General features: G+C 46.9%; 1 protein-coding gene across 1 annotated transcript; it reads right to left on the bottom strand.

Moving 5' to 3' along the window:
* Positions 1-2222: 2222 nt before the first annotated feature.
* ACCSL (1-aminocyclopropane-1-carboxylate synthase homolog (inactive) like) lies at positions 2223-22188 on the bottom strand. The gene is made up of 15 exons (XM_015100859.3): positions 22088-22188; positions 14284-14840; positions 12848-12907; positions 12322-12392; positions 11865-11934; positions 11592-11658; positions 10065-10162; positions 9725-9802; positions 9282-9382; positions 7807-7896; positions 6999-7044; positions 6758-6899; positions 4161-4303; positions 3925-4078; positions 2223-2645 (listed from the first exon to the last, which is right to left on the bottom strand). The coding sequence occupies exons 1-15, from the start codon at positions 22107-22109 to the stop codon at positions 2509-2511; spliced, it is 1836 nt and encodes a 611-aa protein (XP_014956345.2). The 5' UTR covers positions 22110-22188; the 3' UTR covers positions 2223-2508.
* Positions 22189-23598: the final 1410 nt, after the last annotated feature.

Below are 23598 nucleotides of genomic sequence, written 5' to 3'. Positions count from 1 at the left end.
GAAGGGGCGGGCGCCCGCTGCCACCGCGGCGCTCTACGGCCTCGGCGCGCTGACCGCCTTCCCGACCAGGTCTCCCCGCCCCACAAACGCAGGCGCCTTCCTCTGCCTCCAGGCCTTAGCTTCCCCATTTTAAGGCAGTTACCAGGGTTACTGGGCAAATATATGCCTGGTTGGGGCCTATGGAAAAGCCTTTAGGATTAAGGCGTGCGCATCCTTAAAACATCCTTCTGCTGAGAGAGCTTTTGACCCGAGTTTGTCATTTCTCCTCCTCCTTGCGTACTACAGAACGCTTGTTGAACTCCACCTTAGACCTACACATTCTGAGACTTTGGAAAAGAACTAGACCACCCAGGACCTGGGCCTACACAGAGCCTTAGAGTAAAATTCTCCTTTTCCCCTGGGGAAAAAAAAAACTAGCAGGATCCGTCAATACAGTATATGTGTGTCTGTGTATATATATACATATATACACAGACACACATATATGGTAAGTGCATTATTTATATATTATGTATGTAATAATATATATCAGACACGACTGAAGCAACTTAGCATACATATATATGTATATATGTCTACATACATATATACACACATATATATACATGTATATATAGTAATATCTAGAGCAAACAGTTTTTAAAAAGTCGAAAGTGTTTGCTAAATACATTATAGAGTTGGACACAACTGAGTGACAGAACTGAAGAAATCACAAGGAAAAGTAGAAAACTGAATGATCATAAAAACTCAAGTTATCAAAATTTATGGGATGTTGCTAGAGCAATGCTTGGAGAGAAATCAATAACTTTAAAAAACTTTAGGTCTAGTCTTCCCTATTAAAAAGCTAGAAAAACAACAAATTGAACCCAAAGTTTAAAAAAGGAAATAAAAAGTAGAAATGAAACAGAAGAGAAACATATTGGGGGGGAGGGAATCAATGAAACAAAAAGTTAGGTCTTTGGAAAATATTAATTGATAAACATTTAAATTAACTGATCAAAAAATTCATTTCAATATAAGGAAAGAAAATTATAACACAATATCCTTCATGAAAATAGATGTAAAATTTTTAACATCAAAGCCAAATCCGACGATATATAAAAAGATGATGCATCATGACTCTACGGGGCTATTGCAGGACTATAATGTTTTTTAATCAATATAATTTCATCACATTAATAACTAAAAGAATATTATCTCTAAAAGTACAGGCAAAAACATCTGGTAAAAACTGAACACACATTTATGGTAAAACTTTCAGCAAACTAGGAACTGAAGGAAATTCTTCTATCTGGTAAAGGCAGTATGAAGAATATTTCTAGTAACATTACACTTATGAGAGACCAAACGCGATCCTGTTAAGATTGCGAACAAGGCAAGAATGTTCTTACTTTTTAATTCAACTGTGTACTTGAGGTTCTCGGCCACGAAATTACAACAGAAAAATAAGAGACATAAATATTGAAGAGAGGGAAAATCATCTCTTCTGGTCTCATGAAATCCTTCATGCAACCAGAGAATTCTCTTTCTGTGTCTGCTACTCAAGTTTATTTCTAAAGAAACTTGCCTACTGTCAAAAAGTCTTGAAGAATCAGGATTTGTTGGTGGGCTTGCAAAGCTGCCCAAGAGAGTGAGGATGATCCCAAACCCAAGTAACTGATCAAAGCCATCAGTGGCTGCTAACAGTTCTTCCAACATCTATAAAATGGTGGTAGTCCCCACTCTGCCCATTTCACCACTCTGATGCTCAGACCAAAGCTCAGATGTGCAAATGTTTTGCAGAGAAATGCTCAGGAGGTATGATTTGAACAGTTGAAAACCCTAGAGATGAAAATGGAAGATTTCATTCAGGCTTATCACCAGAGATTCATTTTAAAAGCCTTTCAAAAAAGGCAAAAATGGAGAGAACTCATATTTGGAAACATTTGAAACTATCCTCTCACTCTACCACGTAGCCACACGTGTCTGAGGTGTGATTATGTAAGGATCCTATGGGACACTACATCCAACACCTAGAAAATGTTCAGCCAATTGGGGATCATGATTTCCCTTCCTTTCTGGCCTGCCCTAGAAAGTATTCTTCACATATAACCTGCTTTACCTGCTTTAGAATTTCAAAACTAAATTTAATATGTAATTTAAATTTAATTAAAAATTAAGTTTTAAAATCATCTAGCTCCCAGAAGGTCATATGAAGAATGTGAAATAAAACAGGCCTGCAATTTAAAGAATATGGAATTTATTAGATACAGAATATAAAAGTTAACCCACCTAAACAGGGGCCCAGAGAGCTCCCTTTATTCCTCCTCTAGGCTTTCCCACCAGAATCCCCATAAAAACATTTTGCACATACGCAATGGCTCCTAGAGACTAAGAAGATGTAAAGCTTCCAAAATGACAGATGCTTAAGCGGGCTGATAGTGAGTCAAACGCACTCATGCCCGGAGGAGCCCACTGTTTGGTCACAGCTCCAGGCCAGCGGCCAGCCTTCCAGATCCGAGGCTGACATCAGGACTTCCTGAGAGCGGGACTGGCTGGAGCCTCTGGCTGGGAGGCAGACACTTCCTCCTTCACTGCATCCTCCAGCTGCTTCACTCTGCACTCCTGCGCCTGCTCCGCTAGCACCTGCTGGAACCTACGCATGGCTAGAAGGTCCAAATGAAGACAGAGAAATACTTAGCAGATGTGCACATGGGCCCCAGGTACATGCAGGTCCTAGTAGACCGCCACAGAACCTCTGCTTCAGGGAGGCTGCACTTGAGCCTTCCCTTTTGGGGGACAGATTTCCAAGTCTTCCTGCCACATCCCCCATGGCTCTTTTTGGCTTCACTGTCACAGCCCCTGCCTGCCAGATTACCTTCGTGACTCAAGATCAAATCTTGTCACCTAGCTTCTAGCCTGGAGAAGGCAATGGCACCCCACTCCAGTACTCTCGCCTTGAAAATCCCATGGACAGAGGAGCCTGGTGAGCTGCAGTCCACAGGGTTGCTAAGAGTCGGACACGCCTGAGTGACTTCACTTTCACTTTTCACTTTCATGCACTGGAGAAGGAAATGGCAACCCACTTCAGTGTTCTTGCCTGGAGAATCCCAGGAACAGGGGGAGCCTGGTGGGCTGCCATCTACAGGGTCGCACAGAGCTGGACACGACTGAAGCAACTTAGCAGCAGCAGCAGCAGCTTATAGCCTTGGCCTCATTTTCTGCCTGCCTATAGTGGCCCTTCCCTCGGTCTATTTTCCACATTAGCCCAAAAGATATGTAACATAAATATTCATTGCTATGTTCCCAGCAGGTAGAACAGTGACCTGCATGTGTTGAGATGCAATAGATAAAATGATTGTCATGTTTCTGTAACCTTCAGAGGAGAATCGCAGCTCCACAGTATAGCACACAGGGACTTCTGGATCACGTGCTATCTATCTCACCTAGTAGCTGGCAAGTTCTGCATGGGCAGAACTCCATTTCTGGATAGCTTACAGTCGCAGCACCTCTTCAGTGACAGACACAGGCCTGACATACCAAAATTATAATATACTTCAAGTGCCTAACAGTTCTCATTTGCAAAGGAGCTTAAAGGTATGGGCTTCCCTTGTGGCTCAGCTGGTAAATAATCTGCTTGCAATGTGGGAGACCTGGGTTCAATCCCTGGGTTGAGAAGATCCCCTGGAGAAGGGAAAGGCTACCCACTCCAGTATACTGGCCTGAAGACTTCCATGGACTACAGTGCGTGGGGTCACAAAGAGTCAGACATGAATGAGCAACTTTCACTTTCACTTGAAGGTACGAAAGTGGCAACAGAGGGCCTAGAAGGACTGGAGCTATGTAGGCTGCTAAAGGTGAAGGAGTGACTCCACTCCTGGGTTACAGAGGAGTGGCTGGGGCATCTGTGAAGGATGCCAGGACTGGCAGGTCAGCACCACTCACCGCTTCTTAGCAGGTGGGGCCTGGCTGCAAAGACGAGGCGGAACCAGCCAGGCTCCTTACACATGAAGGTCTTGCCCGGGGACAAGATCAGCTTGTGGTCCAGGAAGCGGCGATGGAGGAGCAGCTCTTTGTCAAACGTGCACGGGTCCAGGTACTGGGGAGGAGAGACAGAGCTGAGCTCAAGACCCAGCCGGCAGATCTGCCCTTTAACACCCGTCTTCACTCCCAGAGCTCACCTGTTTCAAGTTGATCCAGACATAGAGGCCGGAGCCACGATTGAGAAAAGGGACCTTCAATGCCTTTAGCTTGTGAGTGACATACTTGTGAGCCTCCTGCAGCCGGAAGTGATAACTGGGCAGGTATATATTGTCAATCCATTCTGAGCGGATGGAGGAAGAGAGCTGTTACATACTTCAGGGCTGAGATCTGCCAGAGGGCTCCTGACCAAATGCTCCCTCCCTGGGCTTCATGCCTGCTGATTCTATCCAACCCTGACTGCATCGTATTTGAGCTGATCGTATCTAACACTTGGGCTTTCCTGTGGCTCAGTGGTAAAGAACCCACTTGCCAATGCAGGAGGCACGGGTTTGTTTCCTGGGTAGGGAAGATCCCCTGGAGAATGGAATGGCTACCCACTCCAGTATTCTTGCCTGGAGAATCCCATGGGCAGAGGATCTCAGGGCTACAGTCCATGGGGTCACAAAGAGTCAGACACGATTAGCAACTAAACACCACCACCCACGACATCACTTCCATTGTGTGAGGTGGGGATACTGGGCTTCTCAATAGTTGTGTAGCCAAGTTATGTTTGAATTTACACCCTTGAGGCAAGAAGTTGAGGTGTCCCCTAAATGGGGTTGATGCTGCTGTTGTCAACTGGGCAAGTGCTGCTACTCATAGTTCCCTCACCTTCTGCTTTGCTGCTGCTGCTGACGCTAAGTCACTTCAGTCGTGTCCGACTCTGTGCGATCCCATAGACGGCAGCCCACTAGGCCTCTCTGTCCCTGGGATTCTCCAGGCAAGAACACTGGAGTGGGTTGCCATTTCCTTCTCCAATGCATGAAAGGGAAAAGTGAAAGTGAAGTCGCTCAGTCATGCCTGAGTCTTAGCAACCCCATGGACTGCAGCCTACCAGGCTCCTCTGTCCATGGGATTTTCCAGGCAAGAGTACTGGAATGGGGTGCCATTGCCTTCTCTGCACCTTCTCCTTTAGACCCTAACAAATGGACTGTGAAGAACCTCATTATGCTTGGGGATGATCCTAGCACAACCATTCTCAGCACTGGCAGCACTTTAGAACCACCTGGGGAGCTTTTAAAAGGCATAATGGACCAGATTATATCCCCAGACATCTAGCTCAAAATCTTTGTGGATGCAGCCTACACATTGGGCCTCCCTAGTAGCTCAGATGGTAAAGCATCTGCCTGCAATGCAGGAGACCTGGGTTCGATCCCTGGATTGGGAAGATCTCCTGGAGTAGGAAAGGGCAACCCACTCTCAGTATCCTTGCCCAGAAAATTCCATGGACAGAGGAGCCTGGCAGGCTACAATCCATGGGGTCACAAAAAGTCGGACACGACTGAATGACTAAATTCCCTAATTCCCTACAAATCGGTATTTAAATTCTCCAGGAGGGATTCCCTGGTGGCTCAGACGGTAAAGCGTCTGCCCGCAATGCAGGAGACCCGGATTCGATCCCCAGGTAGGTAAGATCCCCTGGAGAAGGAAATGGCCGCCCACTCCAGTATTCTTGCCTAGAAAATCCCATGGATGGAGGAGGCTGGTGGGCTACAGTCCATGGGGTTGCAAAGAGTTGGACAGGACTGAGCAACTTCATGAGGTAATTCCCACGTGCATCCAAGATTGAGAACCAGTGTTCAAGAAGCTGGGAATCTGGTTTCCACCAAATATCAGAGGGCCTGGCACCTTGCAGGGAGGCATCCAGTTGGATTTCTCCTATCTACCACTTTCTCCACCCAAAGCTGAAAGCAGATTGTTTTCTAAATCAGATTTATCTGATAACTTTGTTTCATGTATCCCTGCTCTCAATTTAAATCCTTGGGCCTGGCATCTGCTCTATGACAGGGAATTTTTAAAAGGGAGCTCTTATCTAAGTTTGAACCATGGTATCAAAGGTGGGAAATTCCCTCTGAAGCTGCATTCACTTAAGATCTAAGAGGGAAGGTAAATTCAGGTGCCATAGATGTAGGAGCACCAGCTTGCCAAAACGGCCTCTCCTTTGGCCACCCTGGAAGATGAAGTTAAGTCGTATTTGAAGAGTCAGGCTGTTCTTTGGTAATCTTTGCCTGAAATAAGCCAGGTTTATGCTCAGTGCTCAGTTGTATCCAACTCTTTGTGACCCCATGGACTGTAGCCCACCATGCTCCTCTGTTCACGGAATTTTCCAGGCAAGAATACAGGAGTGGGTTGCTATTTCTTCCTCCAGGGGGTCTTCCACCAGACACAGAATCCAACCTGCATCTCCTTCATTGGCAGGCAAATTCTTCACCAACTGCGCCACCTGAATGGGAGGAAAAATTGACCTTCCTGTAAAGACCAGTCTCTGAAGTTCCCACCTTCAGGTCCTAGAGTACAATTGACTATCCCTTTTGCAGGCAGAACACAAGCTGTCAGATGGTCAGTGTTTCAGACCAGCATCTCTGTCTTCTTTCTATACCCAACTGCATCTGCCCTCCTATAAACATCCCGTCCTGCCACTGTTAAACCCGAGACAGTGAACAGGCTCTCAGTATACTGAAGCCATGTCAGAGGCCCATGCAGACCCAGAAATTCCCGGTGGCCACAATGTCCAGCCTGGGACGGGGCTCGGTACCTCTGTCCTGAAGCAGCTGACGCAGCTTGTACTGGGCGATGCCAGAGATGCTGTGGAGGTAGCCAAAGCAGCTCATGGCAGAGGCCACCTCCCTGTTGTGGGTGTACAGGGCACCAAAGCGGAAGCCAGAGATGCAGAAATCCTAGAGGAAGAGAAGAAGGGAAGGGGATACCCGGTGGGTCTGCCTTCCGCTCCTGGCTCCACTTCCTTCCCTACCCAAGGACAGGTGGCTGGGGCTCACCTTACTGGCGCCCCAGATCACGTGGGTCTTGTTGGGGTCAGGCAAACTGGAAAGGAAAGAGTCAAGATGATGGAGAAATACTTGAAGGATGATGACATGCAGTCTATGAAGGGAAGATGAAGGTGGCCTTGAGGGCCTTCCTAGACAGAAGGGCCTGGGGACCCAAAGTTCAAGACACAGTTGCCCCAGTTAAGCCAGGAAGTCAACAAAAGGTATCCTTGCTGAACCAGATGGGAGAGCTCTCAAGTGCCCACTGAAGGTTACTTGAGGACTCTCAGCCTGGCTCGGGGTCTTCCTACAGCAAGTCCAAAAGCCACCTTCTTGGCAGTTGGCTCCTCATGCAAGTGGGCCACCATTTATAGACTTTCCAAACATTTCTAAATGTGTTCACCTATTTCTCTTTGCCCCACCTTTGGTGAAACTGTTCCTTCCACCAGGCATGCTCTTTCTCTTGCTTTGCATGCTGGATCCTGTCCTAGGGCCAAATACCAACCCTTAAGAAAGTTCTCCTCTATTTCTCTTCTTTCCGTGTGCACTACTTGTCAAGAAGCCCTGACCTTCTGTAGGGCTTCATCGTGACTTTTGACCATGCTCATTCTACCCTCTTCTTAAAATTATCTCATGTACAAAGCGGCATTTAGAGAAGACACTTTGGAGGACAGATGATGCTTTGCTCACTTTCACACTCCTGGGGGCTCTAAACTCAATTCTTGGCTCATAGCCAAAGGAGTTTACTGCCCATGGACTCACCCTGCAAAAGCAGGAGCTTCACGGTTCTCGTTCCCAGCTCCCGCTGAGACCAACTCACCTCTTCATGCTCAGAACACTGTGGAATGTGATGGCTTCATCAAACACAGAGAGCATGTACATCTCATCTACAATCACGTGGAGGTTGTACCTGCAGGTTGGGTGAAAGAGAACGATTATCTAGGCTCCAATTGTTAACTCACACTTCATTTGTTAGGCTTTTCTGAACACAGATCAGACACTCCTAAGGCCCCAGAAGCCCATCCAAAGTTTCCAAGAGGTGTGGAAAGGTAGAAGGGGGTCTCTCCTTCACCAGAGGGGACCTTCTATCCTGACTTGGGGGTACTAGAAAGGGACAGGACCTGAGGGACATTCGTGAGAACATCTGGCCCCAAACTTCAACCATCAAGTAGAGACCCGTGGTAGGAGCTGGGCATCCCAGAGACATCTCCTCTGGTATAGTCAGGCACTACCAGGACTTCCCAGTAGTTCAGTGGCTAAGGCTCCAGGCTCCCAGTGCAAGGGGCTCAGATTCAATCCCTGGTCAGAAAACTAGGTCCTGTGTGTACAACTAAAGTGAAGTGAAAGTGAAGTCGCTCAGTCGTGTCTGACTCTTTGTGACCCCGTGGACTGCAGCCCACCAGGCTCCTCCGTCCATGGGATTCTCCAGGCAAGAATACCGGAGTGGGTTGCCATTTCCTTCTCCAGGGGATCTTCCTGACCCAGGGATCGAACCCAGGTCTCCCACATTGCAGGCAGACGCTTTAACTTCTGAGCCACAAGGGAGACCTAGTGCAATTAATAAACAACAACAAAAAAATTTTTTAAAAGAGCTCCCACCTAGGGTCTGGTTCAAACAGGGATATGAAGTGGGCTAAGTGCACACCTGCCTCGTCTTCTTTATTCTCTCAGCAGTCTGAAGCTGTACTGTTACCTCTGTTTCACAGGAAGAAACTGGTTTCTGAGCTAGAACGCTAATCCCTCCCCTAGCCCGTGCTAGAGCTGGCATGGAGAGCACCCCCAGCACTCTTCCTCTTATCCCCATGTGCCACCATCAGTTGGTCTGGATGCATTATGAAGTTTGAATACACGTTTCTTCTTGACTGTGGAAGATTATCTACCCTAAGAAGGCTATTTCCAGACTTCAGAGATATTAATAACTGATGTTAATATGTTCTTAGAAACAGGGACAGGAAAATTCTAGAGAGACTCACCTTCCTCGGCACCTCAAGCCAAGGAGTTTGGGAAATGGATGCAGGAAGAGCTTATGCTATGAGGGGTGGGAAATAGCAGGGTGCATGACTGTTACGTGGGTATGTGCACACAGGCAAAGGCTAGAAGGGAAGTGGCAGTCTGAAGCAGTGAGCACGTGGGTGCATTTTCCTTCATGTCCATTTCGGTTAGTTGTCCATAACTGCACAAAGTATACTACACAGTGAGAACACTTAGGGTATATTATTTCCGGTTCTGACTCCTTGACTGTGAGTGATGGGAACCCTTCTTACAGACTTCATCTCAAGGGGGTGGAAGTCATACTTCTTGGCGAATTCCAGATATTCCATCATGGAGTCTTGGGAGTAGACGTCTCCCAGAGGATTCTGAGGGTTGATTAGCATAAGACCTCTGACCTTTTTCCCCTGGAAAGTACCAAGCATAACCAAGTGAACACAAATCCTTCACCTCCACATCAAGTTCAGCTGAAGGTCAAGGCCAGGGCACCGAGTAGGATCGGACCCCTCATCAAGGGCTCAGTGGGCAATTGGAGGAGCAACTAGCGTGGTGCCCACAGAGGGGAATAGGAAGGAGCTCTGGGGGCCCACAGCCAGGCTCAGGGCTCCTCGGGGGATGTGCCCTGGGACACTGCCTCTTTTGAAGAAGGCACCCACACTGTCTTGGTGAACAAGTTATCCCACTGTCTCCATATTCAGCCCCTTTCCGGAGCAGCAGTGCCCATCCTGGAGACCCGGTTCCCACCTCACCTCAATCTTAGCCCTGAGCAGGGCTTGCTCCAGCTTATCCACAGTGAGCTGGAAAGGATAGTCGTTTGCCTCAGTGACCTGGAAGACAGATCCAGCCTGAGAACCACATATCTGGAGGCTTCCAGGCCTGGATTCCTCATTCCTAGAAACCCTGAACAATCCTTTCCCTTCATACCCAGGGACTAGTCCCACGTGCCCTTTTGGCCCAATTTCGCCATCCTTCTCCCATAACTTATACAGGAGAAAAGCAAAACCAACCTCCACCTTGGCAATGTCTAGACCATTCCCTTGCCTGGGTCGGTAGAACCAGTCTACCAGTCGACACTGAACCGACACTGACCTGACTCTCCAGGTGGACAGGAACCAGCTTGACTTTTGCATACAGGTGGGTACTAAAGGCGAAGCCCCCATGGGAGGGGGTGGGGACTAGAAAGGCCTCTGGAAGCAGACAGACAGTGCTGTTAGTTCAGGGTCTCCCAGTGAAGTCCCCCAGATCAGCAGCAACACACCCCTCAGAGAAGGTTTCCTGTGTAATTCCTCCTACTTAGGGGTGAGTGCTTTGCAGCACAGGCTCTGTATACGTCAGTGTAAGTGTTAGCTGATCAGTCGCGTCCAACTCTGCAACCCCATGGACTGTAGCCTGCCAGGCTCCTCTGTCCATGGAATTCCCCATATAAGACGACTGGAGTGGGTTGCCATTTCCTTCTCCAGGGGATCTTCCTGACCCACGGCTGGAACCCAGATCTCTTGCATTGCAGCCAGATTTCTTACCATCTGAGCTATGATAAGCCAGTGCTCTATACATAGTCCACTCTTAAAAATGTTATTTAGGAAAATAAAACCCAAGTTTCTTCTTTGTGGGTACACTAGAAGAGAAAAGGGGAGAATACTGCTGCAAGTTACTTGGAATCCAGGGACTCAAGCTAGGCTTGCAGCAGGTAGAGCATGAGCCATCCACAAGTCTTGTCAGCTCCAGGCCGACACTGGAGGCAGAGGTCCACACGCAGAGAGGGCTCTCATTTCTCTACGTGGCTCAGGTCTTCCAGGCTTGGTGACTTCATGTGTTATTTTCTTTCCATCCATTTGGCCTCCTTGATGAGCTAATCAAGGACCCACTCCTTCCAGTGAAACTGGCCGTCTTGGTAACAAGTGCCCCATGCAGTAGCCTCATCAAGAAATCTGAGATTCTTATTTCAAATTGTTCAGCGGCATCATTAAGGAGACCAAGAACAGATCTCTCAAGCTTTATTTGATCTAGAACCTAGTTTTCTATTTCGGTGTTTTTGTTTGTTGAAGTTGCTTCAGTCAGGTCCAACTCTTTGCGACCCTATGGACTATAGCCCACCAGCCTCCTCTGTCCATGGGATCCTCCAGGAAGAATACTGGAGTGGGTTACCGTGCCCTCTTCCAGGGGATCTTCCTAACCCAGGGATTGAACCCAAGTATCTGAAGTCTCCTGCACTGGCAGGCAGGTTCTTACCACTAGCACCACCTGGGAATCTCCAGAGACACACAACTTGCTGTGTGTTGAAGAGATAGAACATCTGTATTGTCTAAGCCAGTTGACTAGGTCTCTGTATTGAGGTTGAGACCAAAAGTCCAACTAATACTAGACAGAGTTGGCTCCAGATGTCACCATTCCTGGGGCAGACTGGAGGCCTGTAACATGCCCATATTAAATGGGAATTCAAATCCTTCACTCCTGCAGAAGAAGTAGGAAGATGCTCTAATTGGCGCAGGAGGCACCCCAGTGCTTCAGGGCAAAGGTCTTCAGTCAAGACCCTCTTCTCCCTCCAGGCCCAGGGCCCATGTGTGCCTGTCCACGTGGGGCTGTGTCCCTGAGGGAGCGCAGATCCTGCTGACTTACCACCTGGATCACACAGAACCATGGCCAGAGCAGAGCAGACAGCGGAGCAGCCGTTTAGAATGACCACCTGGAGAAGACACACAGAAGGCAGAAGTTGAAAACCAATCCTTGTAAGAGGGATCGGTCCCCCATCTCCCTCCCTGCAGGGAGTCTCCTCAGCGAGGACCCACTGGCCTCCACCCTGCCCCGACTCAGAGGCTCTTCTGGAAATGCAGAGGTCCCCAAGAATACGGTTCTCCACCAGGGTGTCAGGAAGGCTGGGAAGAGACTCACATTTTCTGGGTCAAGGGGCTCAGGTGTCTTACAGTAGAAGGTCAGGAACCGGGCCACTTCTTTCCGCAGGCTGTGGACAGACCCAGACAGACCGGTCGTTCCCAGGATCAGCCCTGGGATCAGCCCTGGGCTTTCCCCACAGCCTCGACTTCAGTCATTTCACGAGAGCAGAGCATGCAACCTCAGGGTCCTTACAGGATGAACAGGGACCAAGGCTTTCAACTCCCCAGGAGACACAGACGTGAAGAGTACGGACAAAAACTTGGGTCTCTTGAATGACAGAGCAGTGCTGTTTCTACTACACCAGCTTGCCTGCTCTGATAGTCTACACTAGGCATTTTCTAGAAGTCATTACCCCCAAAAATAGGTAGGCACCCAGCAGAGAACCAGGGAGTCTTTCCCTGGATGAGGATGGGTGCCTGTAGACCAGAAGACCCCAGGTTCAGGGGCTACTTACAATGGTTGCCCTCTCCAATCAGCATACTGCAGTAGGTCTTCATCAATGTAGGTCATGTCACTCTGACTCAACTGTCAACAAATAGAGAGTGAGCACGGCCGGACCAGGGGTGCCCAAGAGGCCTCCTCCTACTCCTAGGATGCCCATGGGCGTTTGCCCTACAACACAGGGGCGCCCAGAGGGAAATGGGCATATATGCTACATGCTCCCTGATGAACGGAGGCTGCAGGCTTCGTGTCAAAGATTATACAACTAGATCTCCCCTGGGAAGTGTCTGACAACCTCCCCAACCCTAGATTTGATCTAGACGCTCCCTTGGCAACTTACCCACCACATACCCATCCAGAGAAAACTTCCCAGCACAGCAAGGCCAGTCAGCAGGTTAGATGTGCTGTTCTAGAAGCTATTTCCCCACTCCCTTCAAACTTCTAAGTCTTATTCTTGTGTCTACCACGTGCTAAAAGACCCATTCTTGGGGTACCTGGGCCTAAAGGTGGGTCCCAGCACAGGCTGGAATGTGTCTTACCCTCTCAGCCAGAAGATCAGTACAAAGCTTGTTCTCACTGGTACCAAGGTTGATGTAGCCCTGGAGATAGGCAGAATCGAAGGTCAGTCCTCTTGCCCTGCCCACCAGGGACCTCTTTAAACAGGTCATAATTACTCATCTGGATGAGCCCAAATGGAGGTCTCCCTGCTCCATGAGGCAATAAAATCCATGTTTGACAACCTTAATACTAGAAAAAAAATTCCACAAATCCTCCCAAATCTTAACAAACTTGCAAACTTCCCTCTTTAGAGCCACATATTGGGTGGGCCAGAAAGTCCATTCAGTTAGTGAGTACCTTGTTCTAATAAAGTTCTTGGTGAAAATGAAAAGTGTCTTATTTTTATTCAAAACTGAATGAACTTTTTGGCCAACCCACAACATAAGTAGTGATAGTTATATTATATACCAGCCATCATTCTCTGAGCTCCTATATTCTAGACATTAGACTAAGTGGTTCCTGTCAATTGCCTTGATTCTCAACTCCTGAGAAAATGCTCTGATCTCCTGCTGAAAGAGTAAAGCTCAGAAAGGTTGAAAAAACTAAACTAGCCACATGACCTTGGTGATGAGCAGCATCTCACCTGACTGGCCCCAGAGCCTGGCTCCTTAACCAGGCCCTGCCTATATCACCTCTGCCATCTCCACTTCCATGAAAGGGCCCCTTCAAGTTCCTGGACGGGGCACGGCCCCTCAGAGGCCGATCAGGATACCCGACTCATTTGGCCCCAGAAAAGCTGATGGCCATTGGCCACATATCCCTTGGGTGGGAACAGAAGGAAAACTGAGGCTACTGTAGCCCCCTGCCCTCTGGCTGGAGAACTGTTGGGACCCTCTCTTGCTGGAAGCCTGTTCTTGATCCCATCACCATTGGGATAACATCCCAACATCTTACAATGGCCCGATCCCATCCGCACCTCGGTTACAGCGCTCACCATCTCTGCTCAAGCCACACAGGCCTCCTTTCCCAATCACTCCAAGCTCTTCTCACCTTGAAGCTTCCACCCATATTATTCCTCCTTCCTGGAAGACCCCTCCCTCACCCCCATCACCTGACTGATAGACTCAACCTTTAAACCATCTTCCCTGACCACCCAAAGCAGGCAGCCCCTTGGTGCTCTTGGGAACGTTATTCACATCTGTTTCCCCAGTGGCTGAGATCTGTTACTAGACCCAAGTTCCACAAGGGCAGGTTCACTTACCACAGTGACCACAGTGATTCCCGGTAGATAAGAGCTAGGATGGGAGGGGAAACCAGACCCAGCTTGTCAACTTTCCTGTGCACCCCCCTCACCTACAGGGGACAATAGCACCTACTCCATGGGGCTGGGAAGAATCAATGAGGATGCACAGATCTTGGCACAGGACTCAGTAAATCCCAGTGATGGGGGCCCTCGAGCCTGTCCCCCCATCCTCACCAAGGTGTTCTTATCCTTGTGGTATTTGTTTCCTTGGTAGGCGTCATAGTCCCGGAATCTCAAGCGGTATAAGGCAGAGATGTCAATCCCACGGTTGGACAGGTCATAGCTGATCACTGTATTTTCAAAACCACTCTCTTGGTAGAACATCTGGCCAGTCTGCCTGTTTGCTTGGACCGGCTGCCCACCTCCGACATCACCCCTGGAGTCCATGGACGTGCGAGGCGGTTGGGCGCTCTGGTCGCCTGGGGCCCCAGCTGGCAGGAAGCTGACGATCTGGAACAATAAGCGACCCAGGAGCGCCTCCTGCTCCCTGATGGCCTGGCCATGCCACTGCTCCTCCAGCGTCAGGTCCTGCCGCTGAGGTCTGGTCATCAGCCGCGTGATGTGATCCTCTACAGTCTGCCGCAAGGTCAGCACCATCTCCATCAGCTGGGTGTGGATGCTGCGGTATCTGAGGGCCTGGCCCCTCATCTGGACACAGGGCGTGTGGGGGGTGTCTGATGGGCCACTCGTACTCTGGGTGTTCCCACTGGCCTCAGCAGGCTGGCTGGAACCTGCAGAGAGAGACCACGCAATGCAGCAAAGGAGACCTCCTGAACCTCAGGCCCAGGCGTGATCTCAGGCTGGCCCCAAGTTCCTTCTACCACCACACTTTGGTTACAGGCCCAGACTGGCTGAGGAAGGGCTACCTGCTCATTCAAGGGCAATGCCTATGTGGCCCCAAGCTCAGACGTTGGAGCACCGGACTTAAGTGTCATTAATACGTGTTCTTAGGAAGAACCTTAGGGTCCACTTCAGGAAAAAGGAGAAATTGAAGAGGTAGGCTGTGGATTCTTCAATCAGAGTGACTCCTGCTTTATACAGTTCTAAGGAAGAAAAGGGATTCTGCTGCTAAAAACAAAAACCAAAAATAAAAACAATAAACCAAAACCTAAGTCATTCTGCTAGACTAGGGGAAAGTAAACTACTGCCCAGGGACCAAGCCAGCCTTCCATTTGTCTTTGTAAATAAAGTTTTATTGGAGCATAGTCATGGTCTTTTGTTTATGCGTTATCTATATTTGCCTTTGTGCTTCAACAGCAGAGCTGAAAAGTTGTAATACAGACTGTATGGCTCATAAGGCCTAATATAGCTACTATCTGGCCTGTTACAGAAAAAGTTTGCCAAGGCTTGTTCTAGAACATCGTTCCTTTCATTTTTCCACTTTTCCTCCAAGTTGGTCATACCAGATGTTCAAAACTCATTTCTTCCATCCTCCCACTTTGTATCACTTCCTATAAACACCGTCAACCTGCTCACAGCGACAGCTGCCTTGGACATCCATCACCAGTAACCATGGGCAAGATACACGATTCTCAAATTTTAAAGTCCACCAGAATCACTTAGAGGGTTTGTAAGGATGCAGTGCTAGTCTTCATCACTGGACTTTCTTTCAGGGGTTTTGGGGTGGAGCCTGAGTAATTGCAGTTCTAACAAAAGTTCCTAGGACTATACGTTCTGAACCTTTAACTATTCAGCCCAACCTTCTGTCTGAAAAGAAGTCCAAATGCTGGATAAGACTTTGTACACCTTTGTAAAGCATCGAAGAATAAAAAAAAAAAAAATATTAAGAAGCCAGGAGGTATGACAATGTGAGGCTGACCGCTGCCTCTCATTCATTGTAAAATAATCCTCATATCCTCAGTCACTGAGATCCCTTTTTCTAAAAATCTAGACTTACACACCTTCCATCAAATGCCATCTTCTAAGTTTTTCTACATTACATCCCCCCACATATGCAAAACCTTGTTACTTCTTTTATATTTTGTGGGACCAGCACGTCGAAATACTGGACACTCTGCCCAACCTCTCTAAACCATCTTTAGTCTGCTTGTGATATTCCCATGACAACCTCTACTTCTCTGTAATGACACTTCATTTTGCTACTTGTTCAGTATCTGCCCCGGTCAGCCTTCCCCATCATGTCCTTAGCACACCATCTGGCGTACAGGGAACTAGCAGGAGAGGCGCAACCCCAGGGATGTGGCTGACTCCGTGGATAGATTAGCCTCAACTGGAGACTGTAAGCTATGGAAGATGGAGCGACAGTCGGATGAAGCCACGGGACAAACAGGTACCAAGTCTTGACTTAGGAAGCCAACTTTTCATCAGTAATACAGAGAACTTCTCTCACCGCTATTAGAAACATAATGTTTAGATAGAAATTGAACCAATTTTTCTTATTCCTGGACAAATACTTATTTCACAAGCAAAAGCTTTGCTCTGGGCCAAGCTCCATCCCCTAGAAGTAACAGGGCCATTGCAATGGGGCTCTCAACTCGGGCTGAGAAGGTCACGCTGTCCTCCAGGAACATGGGTGGCCCTCAGCGTCCTTCCATCCACCCAGCCCTCAGTCAGGGACCTCAGGCTCACAGGAAACAGGTCAGGCAGGAGCAGGAAACCAGAGGTCAGCGTGGCCCAACAGGCACTGGAGGAGGGAGACTGGCTGGAATTAGAGCTCTCCAGGCAGGGGTCAAGGCAAGTAACTGCAAAAAGTATGTTTTCCTGGCAAGCGTATTTTCTGATAAGGTAGTGAGTACGCAGCAAGGCTGAGGGAAAACCAAGAAGTCAGACCTCCACCAAGACTGGTCTTTTCTATAAGAAAAGTCTATTGTGACTGACATTGTTCCACAAAGGCCATAATGTCCCCAAATCTCAGCCCTAAATTGTCTGGTGTCAGGATACACAAACTCTCAATCTTCTTGGCTACACTCATAGTTTCAGTATTTCTCACCTTTAAACCATTTTCCTCCCAAAGCATACACAGGGGATTTCTATAAAAGCAGAATCTCAGAACCAGCCCAGCTGTTACCCTCGGATAAGAGTTGAAAGACAGATCTTAAACAGTAAAAACCGAGAATGGGGAATGAACTAGGAAGCTAGTCTCCTGTTCATTTGGGATGCCAGTACATGGGTATACCATTTATACCAGCATACTTCTGTCTTTCTCTAGTACCCTACAAGCCCTTCTAGTTCGATCCACCATCTGGCCTTCCTTCCCCTTGCCATGCACCAGCCTTCCCTGGTGTCTCAGTACCCTAACCTAATTGAGATTCTTCCTTTTCAATGTAGTAATTAAGATTACTACATAATTAGTACATAATGATAATGATTGTCAAGTCTTCCTTATGTGCATGGGAAGCAAGGTGTACGAGGGTATAGATCCCTAAATACAAGTTGCAAAACTGAAAACTCAGGTAAAAGCAGCCTTGAGAAGTCTAGATTCTGTTACCACTCACCAACTGTAAGATGCTGGAAGAATTCTCTCGCCTCTCTGGGCACCAGTTACTCATACCAGGTGAGAAAGTCACTTCTTGTGTCCGACTCTGCAACCCCAAGGACTATGCAGTCCGTGGAACTCTCCAGGCCAGAATACTGGAGTGGGTAGCTGTTCCCTTCTCTAGAGGCTCTTCTCAACCCAGGGATTGAGCCCAGGTCTCCTACGTTGCAGGCAGATTCTTTACCAGCTGGGCTACCAGGGAATCCTAATACTTACCTCAAATGGAAGTAAAATTGAGACTCCATGAAGGCAAGGAACTTCTAATGTCCCATAATAAAACCAAGATTTCAACCTCAGCCTTCTGATGGTAGCCTAGAACTCCTGAGAAGAGAGGGAACTGGCAGGAAACCAGTGCTAGCACAGACTCCAGCCTGGTCTGTGCACATTCACATCACATAATGCGCCCTGCTGCTGCTGCTAAGTCACTTCAGTCGTGTCCGATTCTTAGTGACCCCATGGACTGTAGCCCACCAGGCTCCTCCATCCATGGGATTTTCCAGGCAAGAGTACTAAACCAGCAGAGACAGCAAAGACCAGCTAGACTTGAGGTGCCAGGAGTCAACTGTAAAAACATTGCTTTTCTGTTCAAGGAGATAAAACCCAAGCCTGGAACTTGACAAAACTTAAAAGTTGCTAAAATGATAGATCTAAAGGAAACAGGAGATTCTGTTGTTAAAACACAATTCTTGAAAACTTAAAGCCTCAATGGAAAAGGCTTAATGGCATATTAGATACAACTAAAGAGAAAGTTAGTGACCTGGAAAGAGAGGCTGGAGAAAACTTTCTAGAATGTGGCATGAAGACACAGAAGAGACATAAAAGATATAAAATCTAAGGTATACATACACATATACATACTCATTCGGAGTCCCAAAGGAAGAGAAAATAGGGCAGAAGAGAAGCAATTTGAATCAGGTGTTTCATCAGTGCCAAATAACCAGGCACCAAAGCATGGCATCAAGAAGGGTAAAAATGCAAATTAGGATAAATTATATAATTATATATATATATGTAGCTTCTATGTGAAGCGACAAAAAAATACAAGACAAAGAAACATTTCAAAAGCAGCCAAGAAAAAAAGTTATCTTAAAAGGAATCACAGATCAAAAGCTGGTATTAGCAACAGCAGAAACCTGAAGTTAGTGATATTCTATTGTCAATATGCTGAAAGGGAATAACTCCCAATCTGGAATCGTGTAGCCATCACACATCTCCACTTCGACAGGCAGTACCAATTTCTCCCGCTAGAGGGGTTGGATTTACTGCGGAGGACCTACTACTTAGAGCAAGTAGCGAGAGGTGGAAGAGGACAGACGCTACTAATCAGAGCAAGTAGGTTCACCTTTATTTTATTTAATTTTTTTTTTTTGGAATTTTTTTTTATTTTTAATTTTAAAATCTTTAATTCTTACATCACCTTTAAAAGCTAAAGCCAACTGAGTGAAAGAAACCAGACAAGGTCCATACGGTACAGTTCTACTTACAGGGCAACTGAAAGTGATTGGTAATGATAGAAGTCAGAACAGTAGCTCCCTGGAGAGGAGGTTGGGAAATTGACTGTGATGGGACGCAGGAAACTTTCTGGGGAGATGGTATTAACATATCTTAATAGGGTGATGGTTTCATGGCTGTAACCATATGTCAAAGCTCATATGTACTCTTATGAATTTTGCTATATTTAAGTAGGTTTTTAAAATGCAGGTACAGCTAATTTAAGGCTTTACTGTTGCTGTTTAGTCACTGAGTTGTGTCTGACTCCTGCAACTTCATGGACTATAGTCCATCGGATTCCTCCCTCCATGGGATTGCCCAGGCAAGAATACTGGAGTGGGTGACCATTTCCTTCTCCAGGGGATCGTCCCAGCTCAGGGATCAAGTCCAAGTCTCCTGCATTACAGGCAGTTTCTTTACCACTGAGCCATCTGGGAAGCCCAATTTAAGGCTCTATTAGATTGTAAATAGCTAAATAAGTTTATCTCCAATGTGAGCCCTTCCAGTGTAAAGACCGCTATGGGAACAGGCCCCAGCTATGCAGAGGGATATTTGCATGATTAATTTCTAGTAGAAAAAACAAAGCGACAGTTCTTGAGAGACAAGCATAGCTAACTTCGTCAAGACAAATAAGAGGGAGCACATGCACTGAAATAAGATGAGCTAGAGACTGTTTTGCACTGTTCCAATGGGTATGGTTAAGCCTGGAAAAAATGGATAATCGAGTTCAAAAGTGTAGTTAATTATTCACAGTCCCAGATAAGAAATAAAATCTTAAGCAAATCAGTTTCCATAGACATTATCAGAGAGTTAGGTCTCTTGGAGAATATCTGGCCCAGCGGGTCTCATAAGGAAATGTCATCATAGATATAAAGGAGTATATTATTCCAGTGCTATTAAACTAGAGAAAAGGAAAATCCACATTTCGTAATCAAATAAACAATGATATCTAGACTTGATGAATCTTATATGAAGAACTATGGACAAATCTATGGACAAGTGATTAGATTATCAATACTTAAAACTGAATAGCACCTAGCAAGCAGAATCCAGCAGCATAATAAAATAACCTTTCGACCACGTGGGGTCATATTGAGAATGGAAGTTCAGTTCTATGACTTCTATTAACTTTTCATTAGTAGATCCTAAGGGAATAAAAGTCACTTGATCTATAGATGCTATAAAGATATCTGATAAAATTAGACACCCATTCTTGATTTAAACAACTTAATACAATGAATGGCCACCTCTTTAACATAAGACATCTCTCAGCCAAAAAGCCAGCCTCCAACTTAGCTGAGAAACCAAAGGGTTTGAAATCCTGAACAAGAGATAAGGTTGCCTATGGTCACTGTGAAATACCTAACATTTCACCAGAGGTCTCAGCCAAAAATATCAGACAAGGAAAGAAATTAGAGTTAAAAATAGGAAATTGAGTTAACACTATCTACAGATTACTAACCGCTACTTGGAAGACACAAAAGAATTAACAGATGCTTTACAAAAGAATTCAGTATAGTTATAGACTAGGACCCCATTTCATCTTTTTTTTTTTTCCTTTGGCTGTTTAGCATGCAGGGATCTTAATTCCCTAACCAGGGATCGAACCCATGACCCCTGCAGTGGAAGAGTGATGTCTTAACCATTGAACCAGGGAAGTACCCTCAGTTCACCTGTCTGTAAATAAAGTTTTATTGGAACACAGCTACACCCATGTGGCACACATACACTGGCTAGACTTTGGTAGACTACACTAGAAGAAAATGAAAAGACGGTTCTTGAGAGATGCAAGCATAGCTAACTTAGTCAAGGAAAAAAAGAGGAAGCGCATGCACCAAGAATAAGACGAACTTAGACCAGCTTTTTCAACCCAGGCCACCTACCCAATGAGAGAGCTTAGTGACTGCCCAGAAGCCCCAGCCACAGGCAGCTTTATTTCCACTTCATCCTGGCTGCTAGGAGTTGAGAGTTATCCACAATTTGCAGATTGGGTGAATAAGGACATAATTTATAATAGCCTGTTGAATTTAACACAGTCCCCTAATATACCCAGCCTGATTTGAATGGTGTAAGCTTTTGGGGGTCACAGGCCCTTTGAAACCACAACATTATCAATCACAGTTTATAATGGGTACTGCCTTGAGCCAGGCTGTTGTCTGGTTTCTTTGTATACACCGCCCAATGTAACCCTCAAAGTGGCTCTATTAGGAGGGTAAAGAATCTACCTACAATGCAGGAGACCTGGGTTCAATCCCTGGACCTGGAAGATCCTCTGGAGAAAGGAATGGCAACCCACTCTAGTATTTCTGCCTGGAGAATTCCATGGACAGAGGAGCCTGGTGTGCTACAATCCATGGGGCCACAAAGACTTGGACACAACTGAGCAACTAACAAAAATAACAAATGAGGAGGGTACCACCATTAGGCTCACTTTACAGGTAAGGCTTAAAGGAAGAGGCTTAAAAACAGGAGGTTCAAAGGCAGGAGGTTAATTCAAACAAGTAGGATGGGAAAGTACCCTTGTCTGGAAAATCCCATGGATGGAGGAGCCTGGAAGGCTGCAGTCCATGGGGTCGCTAAGAGTGGGACACGACTGAGTAACTTCACTTTCACTTTTCACTTTCATGAATTGGAGAAGAAAATGGCAACCCACTCCAGTGTTCTTGCTTGGAGAATCCCAGGGATGAGGGAGCCTGGTGGACTGCCGTCTATGGGGTCGCACAGAGTCGGGCATGACTGAAGCAACTTAGCAGCAGCAGCAGGATGGGTAAGGGGGGCTTGAAATCCAAGTCTGCAAACCCCAGGCTTCACTGCCCTCTTAACCATCCCTTCCCGAGGCTGCTTGCTGGAAGGGTACACATACCCTCAAAGCCTGGCACTCACTATCAGGAATCCATAAGCTCCAAAGTCCCCCCCTCCACCTGGGGGGTCCAGGTGGAGCCCTGTTTCAGTCCACATCCATGGCTTCCAACCCAACCACCATGCTCTTACCACTCTCCTTGTTTCCACTCATTTCTGCTCTGGTCAAAATCCTTTAATCGTTGGGAGCCTCAGAGACCGCTCCACCACATGCTCCTCTCAGCCTGCTTACTGCTTTGGGCCTGCGCGCTCTGCTTTTAAGCATGCAGATGGTTTCAAGGGCAACAACCTCCACCTTGTCCTTTCCAAGGGGATCTCCCTCAGGTGCTCTTAATTACCTAATATGGCCTTTCTTTTTACAAAATTTTTTAAATTATTTACTTTAAATTGAGGTAACATTGGTTTATAACATTATATAAGTTTCACATGTACAACATTATATTTCAACTTCTGTATACACTTACTGCATGCTCTCCACCAAAAATTTAGTTTCCCTCCATCACCACGCAGTTAATACCCTTTACTCACACCCCTCTCCCATCCTTCCCCTCTAATAACCTTTACTCTGTTCTCTGTATCCACATGTTTGTTTCATTTGGTTTGGTCTTGTTCATCTACTTTGGTTTTTGTTTGTTTCTTATATTCCACCTATGAGTGAAATCATATAGTATTTGTCTTTTTCCATCTATTTCACTTCACATGATACCCTCAAGGTCCATCCAAGTGCACGCGTGCTCTATTGCTAAGTCGTGTCTGACTCTTTTGTGACCCCCTTGGACTGCAGACAGCCAGGCTCCTCTGTCCATGGGATTTTCCAGGCAAGAATACTGGAGTGGGTTGCCATTTCCTCCTCCAGGGGACATTCCTGACCCAGGAATCGAATGCATATCTCTTGTGTTTTCTGCACTAGCAGGCAGATTCTTTACCACTGAGCCACCTAGGAAGCCCCTAAGGTCCGTCCATGTTGTTGAAAATGGACAGATCTCATCTTTTTTATGGCTGAGTAGTATTCCGGTGTGTGTGTGTGTGTGTGTGTGTGTGTGTGTGTGTGTGTGTGCGTGTGTGTGTGTGTACCACATTTTCTTTTCCTATTCATCCACTGATGGAACTTGGGTTGCTTCCATATCTTGCCTATTATATGTAACCCTCAATGAACATTCGTGTATCTTTACAAATTAGTGTTTTCATTTTCTTTGAATAAACCCAGAAGTGGAGTGTAAATTGGCACAGCCACAGTGAAAAACAGCATGCAGATTCCTCCAAAAGTTGAGAATAACATGGCCTTTCTTTGAACTATTACGGTGCAGGGCTCAGCAGCCCCCACGCCTGTGAGAACCACACTTGGGAGCTGTGGCTCTCAGTCTCTGGAGGCATCGGCATCACCTGGAGAGCTCGCAAGGGGGAGGGGGCTGGGAAGTGGGCGAGGGTCTGAGCCTGGGTAGACCCTCAGGACTGTCAGGTGATTTGAATACTTGGCAACATCAGCAAGCAAATCTCAATTAAAGCACAAGTGAGCTACTAACCTCTGAGGCCACAATTGCGAGCTGGCTGCAGTGGGTTAACCGAGGGCAGGACAGACAGCTTGATGAGGAAGCACTGGAGTGATGAGCAGGGGTGGGGGGTTGCTGGTCCAGTCTTCTCAG

Source organism: Ovis aries, chromosome 15 (assembly GCF_016772045.2).
Source record: "Ovis aries strain OAR_USU_Benz2616 breed Rambouillet chromosome 15, ARS-UI_Ramb_v3.0, whole genome shotgun sequence".
Lineage (NCBI taxonomy): Eukaryota > Metazoa > Chordata > Mammalia > Artiodactyla > Bovidae > Ovis > Ovis aries.
This window is presented reverse-complemented; position numbering and strand designations above follow the sequence as displayed.